Consider the following 21,795-nt stretch of genomic DNA (forward strand, 5'->3'; position numbering starts at 1 on the left):
TACCGTAAGCGGCCAATCCGGGCAAAGAAATAGACCAGAAATGTTTACAACGTGTCATATTGTGCTCTAAATAAAAAGCATCCATTGTCATACGAAACTTTTGGCGCATTCGGACTAATTTTTTTGCCCAAGCGTGTCTCGACCTGTCTAATCTAGGGACTTTGTGTGTCGCCAACATAATTGTCTAGTGTAAAAAATTATCCGTCTCAGATTCATTGTGCCCGAGTGTACATAACCTGTAAAAATGAGTTGAAACATCGCTCCAAGGGTTTATTACGTGGCTATCAATGCGCATCGTTGCTCGGCGTGTTATCTTCTTCTATTCTCCACTTCTTTCGTCTTACATGGTTCGAAATCGATATGAGTATTACACAACTTGAAGCGCAACATTTTTCTTCCCTCTTTATCGCTAATCGAGCGGGTCAGCACGATAATAATCGTCGAGGATATCTCAGCGCTTGCCGTGAACCGGGAAAACATATACAGATACATTGTGATATCTGTATCTATGGCCCGGCATTATCCTTTGTCCTCGGCCAGCCGTGCACGGCTTCTATCGGTGTCCAGTGCTCGGTGTCCGATGTTCGTTTTCCATTCCACTCCAGCGGACCGTGGTAAAGGGTAGGAAAGGCAGAAGCCGAAATGGCAATTGAATTGAGTAAACACAGATCGCGGTTCTGCGAAGGGCTTGGCAAAGTTCTCCCGAACCTCCCAATCAGCGAGCGGTGCCCGCCTCTCCGTAATTTCCTGCTCTTGGGGTAGATATGCAGAGTAAAAATTTTTCAAAACACAGTATCGTGCAAAACCCCCACCCCTTTTGGCTCGCCCCACGACACATACCAGAGCGGGAAGTTAGGCAGCAGGAATTTAGCCAAAAGCTATACGTATAGTACCCTTACGGATGAATTTTTTACGAGGCTATAAATAGTGACAAAATATTGAAAAAAATACCCAAGTGTGAAAGAAATTCTGATCTTTCCGATGAAAAATTTATATCTTCGTTTTCGCCAAGCGGAGATATTTGAGAATCGATGTAAAAAAAAAAGTTTTATTTTTCGATCTTGCGCAAAACTTACTTTGAGGTGAATATTCTCATCGTCCTCGTGATCGGCATGTGTTTCTTTTAAAACTCCCCCCTTTTATAAAATTGTAATCATTCTTTAATGAAAATTTAACGACTCTAATTGATCCTGCTAAACCTGCTCCAGTATAATTGAAATCTCGAAATATTTTTTTGATTGAACGCACAACGATGAGTTTCTGTATACTTATTAATGAAAGAGAAAAAAAAATTGGCTAAAACTTTCCAATGAGATTATTCAATTTATGTTGAACGTGATTTAATGAATTTTGAACAGAAATACGAATACCACTGAACATCGAAAAAAGGTTTAAAAAAAAATCAATCATCGATACTGATAACTCAACAAATTTAGAGTAAAATTTCGAAACATTTCGCAATAAATTAAAAAAATAATTAGTTGCCAAATGAAATTAAACTGCTTAAGAACGTCTCAATTTGACAGTCTTAATGTCAAAATTCACACGTATTCCGGCGGCCGGTATATTTGCGTTGAAAAACCCCGATGACCGGCGGGATGTTAATTTGGCCGTTTAAAATGTCCTCCTTTTATTTCCCACGCGGATTTCGTATAAGTAGGTACAATGCAAATTTACACGTATGCGTTCCTACACCGTAAATAGGTCGCGTGTATGCTCACGTTATTAATTGACGTTGGAGGACTGGAGGGACGGTATTAGAACGACAGCAATTAAAATTGATGGGCGGGTGTGTGCGTTCCCATAATATAAATGTCACGTACCCGAGATACATACAAAGTATCACGTATGAAGCATTCTGTGCCAAATTTTCCAGTCTCTACTGGTTTTCTTTTTTACGCGGTAGCTCTCAACTCGAGAAATACAACAAAAAAAAAGTTATCGTCGCCACTCATTCTTATAAACTATTTAAACTTTCTCAGAGACAATTTAACAATTTAATTTTGACATACCTAAGATGATAATTTCAACACCAAAACGGAAGTGAGGCTACGATTTTTTTTTTTTTTTTTTTTTTAATCTGAGATCTCAATCTTTTGTTAGAATAGATTGATTCAATTTTGTTTTGAGTCCTACTATATGTCATCATCTAACTTTCCAGAGATCCTTCGGAAAATGGCCGCAATCAAAGTTATTGAAATGTGATATTTGAATTCTTCCCGGAAAAAATAGAAAAAATCGGAGACCCACTCCAGTTTTCGTCCTAACATAATAATGGTGTTACATAATAGAATTCTTGTAAATTTTGTCGAATATTTAAGGCTCATTGTATTATAATGTATAGTAATGCGTAAAAACAATTGTTATGAATATCGTTTGAATTTTTTAACAGTTTTTTTTTGGTGAGAACTATCATACTGAAAAAAAAAAATAATCAAAAATAATTGGAACGGTCAGAGTCATTGTGAGTCAGAGTCAGCTCTGAAATACTGAAAAATCAGTTGGTACAATAAGATAGAAATTGATATAAATCACTTGAAATAAGTGTTGCTGAATCGGAATCATTCATTTTATTTACAAATGGTTGAACCCTCGGTGATTTGACACGGAATACCCCATAAGTATGTAATAAGATCGGAATTCATTCAAAACACTTGAAATAAATTATTGAATCGGAATCGTTCATTTTATTTCCGAATGAATGAACCCTCGGTGATTTGGCACGGAATGCCCCATATGTAAGTATGTAACAAGATCGGAATTGATATAAATCGCTTGAAATAAATGTTGCTAAATCGGAATCATTCATTTTGTTTCCAAATGGATGAACACTCGGTGATCTGGCACGGAATGCCCCATATGTAAGTATGTAATAAGATCGGAATTGATATAAATCGCTTGAAATAAATGTTGCTAAATCGGAATCATTCATTTTGTTTCCAAATGGATGAACACTCGGTGATCTGGCACGGAATGCCCCATATGTAAGTATGTAACAAGATCGGAATTGATATAAATCGCTTGAAATAAATGTTGCTAAATCGGAATCATTTCATTTTGTTTCCAAATGGATGAACACTCGGTGATCTGGCACGGAATGCCCCATATGTAAGTATGTAACAAGATCGGAATTGATATAAATCGCTTGAAATAAATGTTGCTAAATCGGAATCATTCATTTCGTTTCCAAATGGACGAACACTCGGTGATTTGGCATGGAATGCCCCATATGTAGGTATTAACGCGTGGCGCAAGGGTGGGTCGTGGTTTCGGTTCAGAATTACTCCCACACCCGCGACAATGTCGCCTGCAGCACAATGTCCGTCACCCCAACCCTTCGTCCTCGCCGCGAGGCGAATCCCAGATTTTCTTCCAACCCTTGTTGCCCAATTTTTTTTAGAAACTTTTTCGTCTTTCTTATTGTGGCAAAAAGTGAAAATCGCTAACGTTTTCTTAAGAAACCGTTTTGCTAATCACGCGCGGATCACGCAATCGGATAAAGTTTCTTCGTAAAGTCAAGAAGCGTTAATCAGTGTCAGGAAATAAAAATGAAGGTATCAATTTTTCCTGTCAAAGCTTGGAGCGTTTTATTTATTCAGCATGTCGTATGAAATTCATATTAATTCTAAACGTGCATAACTTGAATTTTTAATAACATACAATTGAGTGTTATTTTCAAAAAAAGTTTCTCAGGCCTGCGAAATATAAATTTTAATTCTTTTTATTTCTTAATTAAATGAAATTCCTGTTCAATGAGATGAACCGAATTGTTACTACAATAGAAAAAGATTGAACAATTTTGAACAAAGTATAAAAATATATCACAACTCTGTTTGATTTATCTAGTCTCTTAAGTCCCGATTGAACCTAATGCTGTTAATTTCTCACCTAAACATTCAATTTTTTAATTTTTAATTCTTTTTTTTTCCATGACAATTGTTCAAAAATGCATAAAAATTAATGTCAACTAAAATCTTACAATAACCAAACTTTTTTTTTTGTCAATATACGTTTGTTGACATTGAATCAATTCTTTTCCCACAGTCAGTACATGATCAGAAATAAAACTGAATCTCAGATGCTAAAAGAACCGAAAATATCATACGATTGTTTTCTTTCCTAATGTTTGAGGCTACTCTGAATTTAACAGGTGAAAAATCGAGTCGATTAGCGTCCGGCTTCATTATCAATTTTTACATTTTACACAGTGATGTTATTCCCATGTAATAACTCCTCGTTTGCAGTTTAAGATTTTCCATTTTTTCCCTCCTTTTGACAATTCGGTTTTCGCGTGACGTCAAACACTTTAATCGGTCTCTACCTACATTTTCGCGTTTGAGAAATATTCTCGTGGTATGTCATATAATACGACTGAATTGCTCCGTATTTATAATTTTAACGCCATTCGTCCGCTTCGTTTCGTATTCAACAATTTATTCCGACGTCAAACGGATCAGAGTTCATTTTTAACTTGCAATAATAAATTTGCAATTCACGAGTGACTTGAATAATTTTTAATAAATTAATTTATACCGCAAATTTTTTTCTTTTTTTTTCAATATTTATTTTGCGTTATATTCCAATTTTAAAAATAATTCAATTCTAAACAATCTTTAAGCGCGAATTAAGCATGAAATATGAACCAATTAAAACACTCGTTTAAGTGTAATTCTTTTTCTTATAAAAATTGAAGAGTCAAAACGAATCCATGAAACTTGGTACATGCAAATAATATTCTGGAAGAATTCCTGAAGTTTTCGAAGCACAAGCAGTTTCCGGGATTTTTAAATCCTTTTAGCCCTTCGCTTAAACGCTGAAACGCTACACCGCTGTTTTTTCAATCCCATCAGCTGCTTTGGACTTCTCAATTTAATTTCACACTTCAACAAATTCATGTCGATATGAAACCAATGTTTGTATAACATTTCCATATTGGTTGAGTTCCAGGAAATAGTTGCACAAAATCATCAGACATATCGTATACCTTTTCAAATGTGTCGTAACATGTCGATATCTTTGACGAAAATTTAAAACTCGTAAGTTTAGTTACAACGATATCCATTTTCTGAGACAGTTCGTTACCGGCTAGAATCACGATGAAAAATCATTGACCGAAAATTAATCAGGTCAGGTTTCGATGAACGCGTTATTAATTACAGCATCTAATCGAATCGACTTTTCCGCGCCAAAAAAAACATTTTTTTTTTTATACGCTCACTGTTTTCCATGCGAGATTTATGGCAAAGCGCAATGTGTTTGCTAAATTAATTCTCGCGGTGATATTTGAATTCCGTTTTCGATCACGAGATCGCGAAATCATGACATTCGAATCTGATACATTCAAATTTGAAAATCCAGAACGAAGTCTGCAAGAAGGTGTATAAGTCAAACGATAAATTTCGCGTAAAAACGATTAAACAAGTCAAGATTTTTTTTTTTTTTTTGAGCTTATATTTAATTATTCAAATTTTGATTCTGTACATCGAAATATAACCAAAATCTTAATTTAGAATCAAAATTTATTTATTTAAATATAAGCTCAAAAAAAGAAAGGAAAAAAAAACAACCGTTTACCTCTGATCAATTACTATTTAAAAAAAAAAAAAGAAAAGTGATTTAAATGCGAAACTCAAGTTCGTTTAATTCTTATTTACAATAGATGTTTGAGAAAGCAGACAATTTTTCTTAAAATTCATAAGCAAAGTTTACCTAATAAAACTATTTTTTCTTTGATCAGTTACATGGAAAAAATAAAATTTTAACATCTAGAACTCAGACTCAAAATTCATGTTTTATCCTCAGGTGTCTTTTAACAACTTTTCTTTCACAACTCAACTCAAGTTACAAATATTGTTACAATATCGAAGATCAGCGGTGAAAATTTTCTGATAAGAAATACGATCCTGGGCAAATTATGCGAAATCTAACAGCGCGCGTAACGTTTGCAACGGAATTTGCTACCCGGTTACGTAGAATTTTCGCATCGCGGTATAATTGAAGACTCGGACCCTGTCGAAGGGCTTAACCTCGGATGATAATTTATCGGAGGGTTGAACTCAGGTCGGAAGAGATAGGCGAATAGGAAGTTGGAGGGAGCCGAGATCGGAGATGGTAAGAATTCTGCAGGCATTAAAGCTCGCATGGAAATTCGCGATTTACGGTTTACGCCGAATCTCTTCGCCTCTGACAATTCGCCGCTGCATCCCCAAATGCTAAATTAAGATCGAAGTTGAAGCCTTATCTGCGGGGCTCCCGTCTATTTTCCAAGTCTAATCTTCACCCTCCCTAATTCATTCCGAGCTTTAACAGCTTTAAGGAAGCGGCGGCTGCTTTTGCGATGCCGATAAGCTGCGAAAACTGACCGATATTTGGAGAAAAAATTTTCCCGTCATCGATCATATAACCGTCCGTGGGTGGCGAAATTTTCATCACAATTCTGTTACGAAGTTTCAAAATAGAAGTTTACGCCTTTTCAGGGTATAAAAAGATACCCTTGAGATACCCGGTCTTCTCAATTTTCTTTGTTATTATATCATCTGGTAAGTCTCTCACATTTTTGGTATCTAATTATTCTAACCGAGGAGGGATTGACCATCCTTGAAATGTCTGGTCTACACCACTCATGAATTATTCTGAAATCACGTTAAATGTATCGCAAGACCGCCTGAAAGTTCGTCAAATCCGTTGAAATCATGCGAAATCTTTTGGAATACCTGAATTTTGAGAAAGTATCGTTTGAATCTCGTGAAATCTGCAGAATTCCGATGGCAAATTTTCAGATAATGTAAAATCTTCGGAAATAGTTAAATTTGAAGAAATCCTTCGAGTTTGACGGAATCCTGCGAAATTTTGCGAAACAATTAGAAATATTTAAAATCTTCAAAATGACATCTGCAGATATCCCTGAACCTGAGTTTGAAGTTTAAGAGAATCCTGTGAAATCCAATGAAATTCTGTGAACTTTGATTTCTCAATTCGATTTGTGATCATACGTACAATCATATTAATGATAATAACATATCAAAGAAATCAGCCTATAATTTTCTACACGATTCACAATTTTTGCATATTTACTTAAATGCAGAAGCATTGCAACAAAATGAGAATAAACGCTTTCGTATTAACCGTGTGTAAAATTGAACGACGTGCTATGAACGGTATTGATCTCTGTTGTGTGCAAGTATACATAAAGAGCAATTTTGTGCGCGTTCATGAAGCAATTAACACTTCGACCAGCTGTTGCAAGATTGAATCCTTCGTTTCGGTAAGTGACAGACAGTGAAAATTGCATCCGTCGAGGATAATTTAACTCCCGTCAAAAACAAGCCAACGTCTGTATTTATACTGCTACGCAGTATACGGAGGGATTGAATGGTGAATTTAATCTCCTAATCCGCCAATTCTGAGCTAAGCTGCGCTTGTAGTCTGTAGTCTATATTTTATAACTCCATTCATGCTGCTTTCAGAGTGGATGGAATAAAATGAGACCGAATAATAGTAAGAAGTTGAAGAGAAAGTCCGGATGAGAGCTTTTGAGACAGGGTGCAAGTGTTCTTCTCTTTTGACAGATGGTTTTGAAAAAGATGTATTGCTTTTGTAATCCGTTGCGTACACCCCGCATTGTGTGTAACAAGAAAACTTCATTTTCAAACGCTGTCTTCTCTGTAATGAAAAATATGTCAGTATGTACCATATTTCCTTCACCCCGCTTTCAGTGTCTTCTGTCCTCTGTTTGCGATCGGTTTTATCTTCTCAATCGGGCTTTTTACGCTACTTTTTTTCCAATAAGTGCAAAGCAAATATGCTAGATATTGTGATTAAGATGTAGCTTGAATGAATATGAAACACACTAAAAAAAAAGAATGGGGAGCAAGATAATCACTCTGTATTTAGAATCTCAACTTTCTTTGTCCTGAATTCAAAACAGTCATACCCTGATCGAATGGACTAATAAGTTATTGACAATGACCCTGAATATTTGATTATACGCTTAATTTTTCACATCTTGTACATACAGAATTTAAAAGTTGACGAAATTGGTTCTTGTATGTTTTGATTCGTTCGTCATAAATATTTTCGTCGCTGGTTCTGATTTCTGAATTTACGATTGAGCGTGAATTTAATCTTCACAACTGATTTTGGGAAACTAAAATACTTTAATGCAATACATTCAGTGACTTTAGGTAGCCATAATTTAGATGATTTTGTGTAAATTCGGTCATATGAGTATAAATAAATTTACAAACAGCTTTACATGACTTCAAGTAGATGCAAGTTGCTCCAAGTAACCTAAAACGCTTTCCAGCGGAATCAAAAGACATTATACCACGTGCGAACCTGAATTCAAGCACAAAACCATTTCTCTCGAACAATTTTAAACCTCCCAGCAATTGCAGTATTCGCAAAACTTTTCTATTTGTTACATTCATATAATTTTAGTATACATTGTTTTGAAATCCACCGACATTCATGCATTCAAGGTAAATTTTATTGAAATCCGCCTGCATTTATGCAATTCAGGTACATTTCATTGAAATCCGCCTAGATTTATGCAATTCAGGTAAATTACATTGAAATCCGCCTACATTTATGCAATTCAGATACATTTCATTGAAATTCGCCTGCATTTATGCAATTCAGGTACATTTCATTGAAATCCGCCTAGACTTATGCAATTCAGGATACGTTGTATTGACATCCGCCTACGTTTATGTAACTCAGGGTACATTCTAAGTGCTTGTCATTTTTCTTGTCGTTGACGATTGATTGGGCAGTGAAGAGTCGGCCAATCACGAACAATGAGTAAAATTACTCCAAATTGCATAAATGCAGGCTAACTTGTCCAACGCTAAATTGCCGATAAAATATTTCGACGAAATAATTTCTGTCATAGAACATACCTATGCATATAGTAAATTTTTATGGTACGCGGTGAATGGATTTGATTTATTTTCCGTAGTACAGTTTCTCAAGCTCCCGAGGAAGGTGAAGCTTTCCTTTCAACCCTGTTAAAATCGTATTCATCGTTTTGCGTTACGTATTCGTTCGTTCATTCTGACCTCGGTGCAACGCAGCAGCCAGCGGATTTTGTCAGGTGCGCGTTTACGTATCGAAATATGTACAGTATAAGTGTATGTATGTATATTATGTGCACATACACGCATTGTATTCTTTATACGAAGGGTATGAAATAAATTATTAAATCACCGCCGCGAGCCTCGTCTCGACACCTCCTCCGCTTTTCAACCAACGCCTCAGACCAAAGAACCCCCAACAGAAATGTGTGCCCGTGTGTGTGTGTTACACCTCGCAAGATTTTATTTGACGCGTTTCAAACCACCCTTCCTTCAATCCTCACGAATCGCACCGGAGCGGGGAAGGAAAATAAATTCAAATGAAATTTTTTCCCGGTGGTGACAAGTGTCGTGCAATTTGGTAAGTGAAAAATATTCTGATGCGTTGTAAAATGCAGTGGCAATCAATCTTTAATCTTTAATAGTAATGTCCGTGACAGTATTGAGCAACTTGGAAATATCAGTCTGACACAAGTTTAACAAATATGAAAAAAAAAAATGTAAAACAGAAAAACGGCTAATATGAGGAATCTAAGAATACTACCCCAAATCAAAAACATCAAATACAATCGAATAACCTCAAAATAATCTAAACAATCCAAACCTACAGAATCCATAAAAGGAGATAAACAAAAACAATTCACACAAACGCAGTTATAGAAATAAAATCACATAAGTCTCACGGAGAGGAAAGCATGGTAAAAGTATAAAAACGTAGGTCAGGTCACATAAAACAGTAAAAAGTAAATAAATATAAAGATAAAATAAATTAAAAATAAAAAATAGATCAAATTAAGATAAAATAAAAATAAAAAAACTGAATCAAATTAAAATGAAATCAATGAATGTAAATAAAATTTCACAACTAAAAATTCAAATTCTTGTCACAAATCACTATAAACTAGGAAGCACATTGACAGAAAAAAGGAAGATTAAGAATCAAGAAGAATCGGAATTATGACTGCAGCAATTCAACTTGACTTTTAAATATAAAATCAATTTTATTATTATGACTCTACGCCTGTTGTGAGTCTTGTACTGCAAACAATGTGTAATTCTTACATGCTCGGATATTTTTTCTGTGAAATTGAGGGAATATAAAAAAATGTAGAATTCTTACCTATATCAGTTTTCAAGGTTCCCTTTATTCGCATGTACAAACATTTCTTATGGTTACAGGGAATGATTTAATCAACTTTTAGGGGAAGAAATTGTCCGAAAGAAATATCATATATTTTCTGTTTTTATTCCATTATGCGCATATTTTCTTTACAAATTGAAAAAATTTGTAAAAATAAAGAAAGCCGTACATCTAATCCATCTCGGAGATTGAAAATTGAAAACGCTTTCCGATACCTGCATCTCGAGTGAAATCTGTTCGAAAAAGAGTCGAGATTGAACGAAGAATTACCTTTCGTTCAATCTTTTTACCTCTGTTTCTTCCTATACATACGCCTTGAGTAACCTAGAAATCTCTCACGAGGAATTTAAAATTAGGCAAAGCCACTTTCCTTACAACTGAGACTATATTTTACTGCTTCAAGTTTGTCTCATGGTCCGCGATTGATTATAGAGCTTGAGGAGTTAGCCAATCGATTGTACGAAACAAATGTTGGTTAATCGGTGAAATATCTCTCGATTGCCTGAATGCAGGCGGATTTCGATATGAATGTACTTCGAATTGCCGTAATGCAGGCGGATTTTAATATAAATGTTTTTCGAATTGCCTGAATACAGGCGGATTTCGATATAAATTTACTTCGAATTGCCTGAATGCGGGCGGATTTCGATATAAATGTACTGCATATTGCCTAAATGCAGGCGGATTTACTCGATGTTGAATTCTCCATGTAACATTTCTGCAAAATAACTTTTTCAAATCCCTTACAGAGTTTCCTCTCATAATCCAGTCGATCACATCTTCAACTGACCGAATTTCTGCGGGAAGACGAGAAGTTTTAATGGCAACAGAAACGAGGCGGCGAGATTCGAGTGGGCAAAACGAGAGGGAAAAAAAAGGAGAAGTATCTCTTAACCCAAAGCACTGGTTCTCCGATAAAGCCATTTCTATCCTCTTATAAAATATTTTCACCCCCCGCCCCCTTCCTTCCCCTTTTCGCTTTATGCCGGAAGCTGTGAGGGAGGCAGGATTCTCATCCTCCTCGCAGGATACTCCGGGCTATGATCAGGCTTCCCTCGGTTGACTCCCTGCAGCCTTTCCTGCGACATGCCCCGAGTGGGGGGCCGTCATATTGCCTTCGAAGATACATGCAACGTGTTCTTTTATACCCGCCGTTAGTCTGTCGTTCCTCTCTCTTTTTCGTCGAGTTGGTTCCTTTTATTTTTTTCATTTTTATTTACCATTTTCTTCTTCTCCTTCTTGTCCTTGTAACCTTTTTTCGACTCTCCACTCAGTCTTCCGAACTTTTTATTATACCCTCTGAAACACCGGAGGCTATTCGGTGATCCTGCTGAAGCTGAAGGTCGGTTTTCTATGTCATGTCCGCTAATTTTTATAGTACCTATCATTATTTTTATTATTATTAGTTTTCAAGTAAACATACTGTTGGGTTGCCTCCCACCAAGGGGAACAAATATCGGCACTATATTGAATCGAGAAAATTTTTTATTCTGTTGAAAAACAATGTTTCGACTGTTAATCACTTGTTTGTGTAAATTTAGATTCGCTCTTAACTACTCATTTTTTTTTTGAGTTTCTTCTTACAATAATACCCAGAGAAATAATTTCGAGTTTCAAAGAGTCGGTGAAACAGTTCAGAGTTGACATCTAAATCTTGTACGTCCTAATGGGGAAAAGATGTTGATTTCTTTCGGACAGGAACGCAGCTATAACATAGGTATAAGCTGTGATCGGCAAAGCGACAGAGCCGATGGGATATTTCGAGGAAACCCAAGGACAGGAGGTAAAAGCGGAACAAGGAAAAGGTTCAGAGATGGGTTTCCCAGAACATGTCCCGACGAGAAAATCACTTCCCGAGGGCAAACGCTCCGCCAATATCCGTCAGTATATATCTTCCGCGAAAGAGACCTACCGCGAATGAAAAATTATACGCAAAACAATTCACCGAAAAAGGAGCGGGGTAAAAAACGATAAAAAAAATCGCTTCTGGGAAGGAGAGAAAGTAAAAATCAATTACGAATGAGAGACATGAAATCGTACTGAACTGAGTTGAAAAACAACGGTATGTAATTAAGCGTGTGGTAAAATGTTATTGAAAAAAGAAAATGAAAAATTATAGCTATGATAAATTTCCCTGTGATAAGATTCAACTAAAAATTTGACTCTCGATATAAAATATTGTCATTTTCTTGTATCTGGCAATATCTTTACAAATGTAGTAACTATTTGCATCTACGTTTCGTCGATGTTAAACGTGTGGGTCGAAAAGTGCAAAATCGTAGGAATTTGTCGCCAAAGAATAATATGTTTCCACTGTAATAGAAATGACTCAAATTTATCGCTGTCAAACACAGCGAATTTACGAGATTTTTTTCGAAGCAGAGAAAGGTGAAAATCGTTGTGAATTGTGAGGCTCGAGAAATATTAAACGACAAGACCTGCAGAGTGCGTTTTAGAGTTTGGTCGACGATGGGAAAAAGGGTGAAAATCCGACGAGGTTTGACTGTTGGATAATTTTGGTTCGCTGAAAGAATGATTCGTATAGATCGCTGATTAAGGAAAATAAAAACAGTATCCAACCATATAAGTTGTGAAATAAATATTGGGCTAGGGAAACAAGAAACTAAAGTTGAGTTGAATTAGGTCAAAACTACGTTCCCTCGATAGCAGTAACAAACCCATACTTTGTTTCGAAATATATTTATTTCATCAAAAACTGACGCGAAGCGATTTGCGCAGAGTTCATTTATGAAGGAAATCACATATTTTCATGAAAATTCGACAAACCTGTGCGAATCGAAAAAACGATTAATCAAAATTCCTGATTAGTCGAATAATGATAAAAAGGACACATCGATTAATTGATTCATTGCAAAAGCGATGAATTTACACGGTTTTTTAATCAGTGTCCACACCGTCAATATATACGTATAGTTTTCGGAAAAAACTCATCAAAACTCAGTCAAGTTATTAATTCCAAAGCCGAGTTTCTCAAAAGTTTTCACTTTAACGTTTTCTTCGACTCGAATACGCGGCGTATCGTACATCCTTAATGAAAAACATGGAACAGTCGATAAACCTGCTTTAGAAAACACAAAAACCTTCTTTTCATTCTGCTTCGTTGTCAATTATAATTTTTTCCACCCACCCCCTTCCATCGCCACGAACCTCTTAGCTGTTATACCGTCGGGATGAGATTTAATAATATTTGCATCGACGACGAGCCGTCAAAATAACCGGGGGTTGACTTGGGGGCGGATCGAGATGAAGCAACGGGACGTGAGGGGGTGAAAAAAACGGCATGGCTAACATCTCGGTAATATCGGATCAATAAGGTGGAGCACCTGGCCCAACGTGCAGGTAAAATTGTAGGGGTGGCCGGGTTTCCCGCAGGATACCAGGATACACGGGACGTATCGGTGCCCCGCCAAAGTTTACGGATATATCGGGGACTCTGGTATCGTAAGGAAAGCTCGTTTAAATTTTTATCCCATCGAAATAGGTTCGCAGCGGCGGCTTTTTATTACTACCGCACGGTTTATCGCGAACTACGTTTTAATATGAAAAACAAAAGAAGTAAAAAAAAAAAAAAAAAAACAACGACAACGACAACTTTTACTGCTCCGCAGTCGTTTTAGCTCCCGCGGGAAAATCACAACACGCGGCTATTTTTTCCCTGATCCGCACATCCGACTGTTTATTAACTTCGTTGAAATTTGATAATCTTCGCGCTGTTTGAATCATTGTTACGCTTTCGTCTTACGGTAACGTTGCATTGTAAAAAAAAAAAAAGGAGGTCACTGATTTTACAGACTGTGAAATTCATCGCGGAAAAAAATGTTATGAGAATTTTACATACTTTGTGGTTAATATATGGACAGAATTTTCTTCGAATCGAATCTACATCAATTCTGGTAAATTTACTTGAGCACGTTGTAACTCTTGATTACTATTGGTTTAGTGACTCTTGTGGATTTGTTGTGAAATTAACTGAAAAAAAATGCTGTCCTTATATTCGCCACAGGAGATGTAAAATTTACAATATTTTTCATACCGTGCAAATATAATTTTTATGAAAATATGAAATTCAAGTCTGCAAAATTTTCGGACAGTTTTTTTTCTCCTTTAATTTTTGTATTTTATAAAAAATATTTACAACTATAATGATCAACTTAAAAAAAGAAAAACAAGAATAATCAGGCCATTAATGTTTCTCCTGTCTCGGTTAAACGAAAATTGAAGCAAACATAATAGATTGAAAAGTTCAACAATATCATATATACACCCACGCTAAGGTATACCTACCATATCCGTACTAATATCACAAAATCAGTGAAACTCAATTTCCCGCAACATCCGCAATTATATCTTCCGACAAAGAAGAAAAAAAAAAGAACAGATTATTTTCGGTTTGTCTTCTTGACGCACGTGAAATAAATTGGATTTCATCTCTTCCTTCTCTCTGTTGTATTTTGGACTCTGGAAACATTCTTCTGGAACTGTTTGGAACGAAAGGTATTTGACTTACTAATAAATATAAACCTATTGGATAATTTGGTACCTGCTTGGCTTGAGTGAGCAAACGTTCATGAATTTCGAATTCAAATTCAATCCAACCCCGTGAATTTTTGTTTCCAACAGATTTTTAAATATAGATTCGCGTTCGATGGATCTGTTTTTTTTTTTTTTTTCGAGCATCATGCGTAACAGATTCGGTTATACTCATAATCACTTGTTTCCTCCAAAGGACGCCACAGAATCCTCATGAAAATTGGCTGCGGGTCAAAATTGGCTGGGTTTTCAGTATATTATAGTAAATATTCTCCAGATAAAACGTTCTTATAGACACAAGTCCTAAATATCAGTAGTTTCCGAGTTACAGGTTTCGGAAGAAAGGTGTCACGATTTTTTGATATCCATAAATTCCGTGATTTTCATGAATTACAAAGCTTAGCGGGGACTCTGAATCAAAAAAATCACTCAAAAAACTTCACGAACTATCTGGTTTACTCGAATGAGGTGCAACATCGGATTTCGCCCGAAGAACGAGACCCTCCGACTCTTGCAATAAACGACTTATTCTGTTTTCCACTCGTCTGTACAGTTTTTGAGTGATATATTTGACATCAAGTCCCCCCTGAAGCTTCGTAATTCTTCAAAATCACGAAATCCATAGATATGAAAAAATCTATCCACCCCACTTCCGAAGCTTTTATCTCGGAAACTACTGATTTTTGGGACTCGTGTCCATGAGAACTATTGGAAACCGGGAGGATACGTACTGTAACATACCGAAAATCCATCCGATTCGATCGGGAGCCAATTTCCATAAGGATATCTGCTCGTTTCGTTTTTAGTTCTCGGTCCGCCCGCCGCGCCGCGCTGTTTCGCTCACAGCCAGCGGCGGAATCGATCCTCAAAATGGAGGCACGTATGTAGCGTCTAACCGAGGAGGTTAGCCTGCATCCCGCTTACCACCGTTGACCACTGACCACTGACCGCTGTCCGGCACGTTACACTCCGCAGCCCATTGTCTCGAGTTGGCCGAACTTTTGATCTGTTATAGGGGTTCGAAGTTTTCATCCCCGTAATACGTTTCAGCCGCAAAAGAAAGGGACACCCCTCTTCGCAGCTCTTCGGATTGATAAACAACTTTTTTCCAACTCTTAACTTTTTCATTTAGCTCTCGGTGGTTATGTCTCACCAATATCTATACATTGTATCACACGTTTGCCACAAAAGACCGGCATATTAATGGATCCCGTGTATTCAATTAGGGCGTCGATAGCGCGTGTATTTTGTCTGATGTGGTAGATTACTTCCGGGCCATCGAACCGGGCTTTTTTTTTTTTATCTCTTTTCTTTTCTTTTTTCTCCGTTGCAAGAGAATTGTCTGAATTATTTTTTTCGATACTCTTGGAGTTTTTTTTTTTTTTCTCTCTTGTTTTTTGTGAAAACTGTTGCATGCACGAACTTTTTTCACACCGGTTTTTGAACTCGTCGCACAGAATCATCATTATGTAAATATTCTATGATCTTTCGAATTTCTCGTATAAATTAAACGCACAGTTTTCCTACATCTATACTCATACGTATATGTATCTGATGGACGTTATATATAAAAGATTTTATGTATGTATCTAAAACACCGTGAAAAAGACTCGCAAATGAAACCCGAAAATTCAATGTACAACGATTATTCCGTGTGTAAACACGCATTAAGGCTTGTTTGAACACCGACGATATGACAAATATGGAATTATTATGTCGTTGGTCAAATACGAAAAAATTCTCGCTTCAATGGGGTAAAATATTTGCCACACAACGCCGCGTATTTACCCTTCTTTGAATTAATTATACGAACTAACAAATATATATACCGCGAGAGGTTCAAGTTTTTATTTACAAGTTAATTAAGCGTTGACGTTAAACTGCCAAATCAAACTACTTTTGGGGCTATAAAATGATCGGAAAATAGAAAATAGAAAGGCCATAATATCGAATTTTTAAGGATGCGAAAAATTATTTTATAGGATATTAAAAATGTAAAATGTCGAACTGTGAGAATTTGAAAATCTACGAAGGTTAAGGTATAGAAATGCAGTAAGGTAAAATATAGAATCGCATTATAATTCTATATTTTACCTGACTGCGTTCTCACTTCTCCATACCTCGACGTTCAACCTTCATAAAATTCAATAAAATAAGTTTTCGGGCGTATGAAAATTCAATTTTCTGATCTTACCAGTTCCCGATTTTTTAAAATTTTTACCCGCAACCGTCACTTTACTGTTTCTAACTATTATCATATTTTATTATTGCGGAGTTTATTAAATGGAGTCCAGGGTATAAAATGATGATGAATTTCCTAGCTGCGAGCAGAAAATCTAGTCTGAGTTACTACTCTTTTTGGCTATGGTCACTCTTACTACATTTTCTTATAAGTGTTGGGATAATTTGATGTTGGTATAAAAACAAACGGATGTATAAGTAGATTGAATGTTTGAATGAGCAGGATATATAGTCTTGGCACTACAATCAAAAATAATCGAGGCGGAATTTGTGTGAAATTGTCATCAAAACAATTTCATACATTTTCAGGGTTCAAACGCAAGAAATCTTTAACATAAGATTTTCCGTACATCGCTGTCAAAGATCCCTTGGATCATCCAGTTTCATCGCAGAATATTAAAATTTGTTCTTTACAATACACATAATACCATACAACCTCAATCTTACGTAGAAATAAATGTTTAATGACATCTTTCTTAGTCGTATCAATAATGGAAAATTGTTTTCATAAAGATCTCAGCGAACTCCCCTTCAAGGAAAATATTTCGGTATTAACTCAACGTACCGAAATAGAAGTCAAATCACTTGCAAAAAGTTTTCCGTCCCTCTATGTTCGTATATAATGTTGCATGTAACCTAAATGCAAAATAGTTAGGCCAAGGTCCGATGAACAAGATAGACAAATACATGTATAAGACGTCCTCTCTAAATAACCAATATTCTATGACCGACGCGAACCGACGTCAGTTCGTAACGAGACACGTGATGTGATGAAATATAAAAGCCTATTATTCATTAATAAATATTGTTCGTTGTGAGAATTTATTTGGACCAGACGGGCGAGTAACCTCTTAAAGGATAGCACATATATTTCAGCTAAACCGATCAGCTGTTAACCCAGTAGGGACGTCATATTACTCTAGTCACGTCTTTACTTTTTATCCCGAGAAGACATGACGTGAAATTTTTCCCGACGTATATAACATGATACCGTATCTACATCGGGCTGTCGGCATTCTGTTACAGAGGCCCGGGCGAGGATCAGCGGCCCTGACGACGTCTACGTAAAGACCGGAAGTCTGCTGACACTGACGTGTCTGATGTCGCAAGGACCTCACGACCTCGGGACGGTTGCCTGGTACCACGGCAGCCATCCGGTACTCACGTCACCCCTGCAAGAAGGCAACGACGTCGCCTCGGTGCCTCGGGTAGCCGTTGACACGGAATGGAGCGACGCTCTGACGTCGAGGTCGGTATCCGGCGCCCCGACGCATATTATAGGATGGCCTAACCCCGCGAAGCCGAACAATAATATCGTTCCCCGGTTCCCCCTGTTTTCGTATAATATTACCGTTAACTAAAACCCCGGCACCGGCACCTCGTCTCATATCTTCCCTTTCATCTCTTCATTCCGACTCCATCATTCCCGTCGCTACACTTCTGCGGCGTATCTTTAGCTATTCTCCAAGCCTCACGATTCAACGCCTCTAACGAGCCATAACGTTGCCATTCATTTTTCGCTTTCCGAAATCGAGTTACTTACCGTTAGTCGGTAAAGGGACGCGGCGGGATAACCTGACGTCAGGAGGCTCGTTTTAGAACGCTTTAGGAATACAGACTGGTGAATTTCGGACGCCATTAAAGAGCCGATCGGGCCGGACACGTCTCAATCGAAAGTTTGGAAGAGATAAAGAAACGGTCGGTAAATCACCGGTAATCTTATACGAGTCGGTCATCGTGAACTCGAATGGAACAGCATTTTTGCCATGTGATAAATTGAGTCTGGTCTAATTCTGTGAAAGAAATTTTTTTAAAGTACTGACTAACTATTGCGTCTACGTATTTTGTACGTTCATTTTTTTTTTGTCTCTCGTCCAAGTCTTTGATGAATTTGAAAATTGTTGAAATTACTGACTAACTGTTGCGTCTAAGTATTTGGTACGTTCGTTCTTTTATCTCCAATCTAAGTCTTTTACGAATGAGGTTCTTGTGACCCGCCTCGTTCAACAGATCATCGAAACGAAGATGTTACGCAGAAATTTGTATATCGAATATATAATCCTTCAAATACATATAAATGAATCTGCTTAAAACAATAAATCCAAATGGCACATGCTAAGAATCAATAATTTGAAAAAGGTTTTGTAATTAGAACATTCAAAATTATTAAACTGGTGCTCTTAAGTGCGATTTTAATGCTTCTGGGCTTATTTTAGCTCAAGCTTTATAATCGTAAAGCTTATAACTTTTCGACATTTCAAGACGTTTCATGTATAACTTCTTTACAGAAAAATGAAAAAGTATAAAATGCGATTTCCTAAAGTTGTCGGTGATACTTGAAAGACCAACTTCTTCTTAATCGGAAAAATACCCGGGGGTAGAGTAGCTTTAGTATTCTAGTCAGTGGAGCCAATTTTCTCACCCCTGATCCTGTCGAATTTTGGAATCCTGAAACGTTGTGACAAGTTGACGTGATGAAAAAATTTAAGAAGACATCTACGAATTTATTGTACGGGATTTTTCAACTTCGCAATTGATTATACGAACATTGCAGGAGATCTTGCATTTTGGAAAAACAAATTTTTGTTTTGTGCTCGAATACAAATTACTTGAACTGATAATTTCTTAGTCTGCGCTTCAGGTGCAGACGTAAAACTGAAATTCACATAAATTCAAGTAACTTCAAACACCTTCATCACAATTTTGACTCGGATATTGTTTCTTACAAATTCGCTGTAAGGTATTTTTATTTTCCTTGAACATTGAATTCGATATTGCTATTTATTGATCGAAATGAACATCATTACAATCTTGAAAAATTAATTATTTATCATTTGAATTTCGTAATTGAATTAACGAAAGGGTATTGATTCTAAATTCGCCAACCTCTCGAAAAAAACAATTACTCAGTTTTTTCGCTTTCCAGTAACTGAATCATGCTTGAGGGAATTACATCAAACACGCCAAATGAAATACACATCGTTGAAAATTGAAATCGTGCTAACTGGGATTGGTTCCCGGTTAAATACGGATCAAGCATTGACTCGAGCCGCCGATTGTCGGTCACTAATTAAACCGTCGCCGTTTACCATCCTGTATATTTTTTTTTTCGATTGTGCAGATTGAAAATCACCCATGCCAGACCAAGCGATTCGGGGAATTACAGCTGCGTACCGACTGTGGCGGAAAGCGCGAGCGTCAACGTTCACGTAATTAACGGTAAGACCTTCACATTCTTGTACAATATATGTTAATTATATGTAAATCGAGTATCATCGTGAATATTCGCACGTAATTTTAAATCTCCCTACAGCTATGAATATCGCTCTACAAAATCGAAGCAGCTAACCGACTCAATTAAAAATGGGACACTGTAAAGCAAAACGGGGAACCCTCACGGTAAAAAAAAAACACGTCAACTTGGGTGTCAATTCCTACCCTCAAATTTTTTCTCATGACAATTTAGCATTATCTATGAGTTAGGAGTGCGGATTTACGTAAGAACAACTTTTTACAATTTTCCCAGGTTTCTTAATCAAAAGAAAGGGAAATTAAATTAGGGAAATTAAATGATGCCAAATTTTTCATTCGAAAATCGTATTCTTATAGAAAAAAGAAATTCGTACAAATTTCGTTTGTATGTTGCTCATATGTTCCGTGTTGTTTTGCTTTAAAAAACGTTGGAATACTGCTAAATGTAATTTCGTATTGGAAGAAAAATTATCTTCACTCTTACGTTGCCCGTGTTCCCATTTTTGCCGATTTCCTTTACAGAAAAGCTTGGAATCTCGCCAAGTCCACGAATCGAACTTTTCGAGTCCCGTAAAATCTTCCGACATTCTCCAAAATCATTTGCATTTTTAAAATCATGAATAACCTCCCTGAACAATTCTCTGAATTACGTTTGATGTCTCGTGTTATCCGTAAAAATTTCAAAATCTTTTCAAACTTCAAGTAAGAAATATTCAAAATCGTGTATATCCATAAATAATCACCAAAGTCACGAAATCATGTATTGACCGAGATGAAAAAAAGTGCCAGAAATTTATTACCCAGGAAAAATTGAGTGGTTGGAAAAAAAAGTGGGAGAAAATCGTTTCGACTTGAAATTCGCGAAACTTTCGCTCTCGTTGATCCTTATCGAAATTTTCGTCCCTCTGGAAGTTGAAAGGTCTGCGGAATGAGATCGAACCTGCGGAATAACCGCGGCTTTTCCCTCTAATGACCGGAAGTAACCGGAGCCTCGGGGTTTCCTTTACTTCTGCATTCGGGTACGGTTTGGAGCGGGTTTTGCGGTATCCGCAATTTAGTTCCCGCGTGCTTGTCCTTTGACGCTCGTCAATTTACCATACACGGCTATCGATGTCGACACACAATTGGGCCGATGCATGCGCAAGCTGTAAGCCCAGTTTCAACCACCGTATGCGCAACACGCGATTGGGGGTAAACAAACGGCCGAACTGCAAATTGGCCAACTTGCGAACCCTCGATTCGTCGCTTTGCTGTTTGTACATTTAATTATAATTATTTGGTTATTCCTTCCTTTTTCTACACAGTAATATGTATGCACACTTGGGGACAATGAATCTGAGACGGGTAATTTTTTACACTAGACAGTTGTGTTGGCAGCACAGAGAAACCTACAGTGCCATAGTCGGCTGAGCGCGAAACTAACTCAATCTCAATAAACGTAACATAACCCGTGACCGTCGATTCTAACCTTAAAATACGTGTCAATCTAACAAGTCATTATCCCCGCGGTATTCTAAGGTTAGATTCGACGGTCAT

The 21,795-nt window shown here is 36.9% G+C and overlaps 1 protein-coding gene across 2 annotated transcripts in view; it reads left to right on the forward strand.

Moving 5' to 3' along the window:
* LOC124308481 (zwei Ig domain protein zig-8) overlaps positions 1-21,795 on the forward strand; it is a 409,568-nt gene that overhangs the window by 355,409 nt on the left and 32,364 nt on the right. For both annotated transcript variants that reach the window (XM_046771229.1, XM_046771230.1), the window contains 2 exons: positions 18,034-18,256; positions 20,129-20,226. In XM_046771229.1, coding sequence (XP_046627185.1) covers positions 18,034-18,256; positions 20,129-20,226 — 321 coding nt within the window. The remainder of the gene's footprint in view (positions 1-18,033; positions 18,257-20,128; positions 20,227-21,795) is intronic.

Source organism: Neodiprion virginianus, chromosome 7, assembly GCF_021901495.1.
Source record: "Neodiprion virginianus isolate iyNeoVirg1 chromosome 7, iyNeoVirg1.1, whole genome shotgun sequence".
Lineage (NCBI taxonomy): Eukaryota > Metazoa > Arthropoda > Insecta > Hymenoptera > Diprionidae > Neodiprion > Neodiprion virginianus.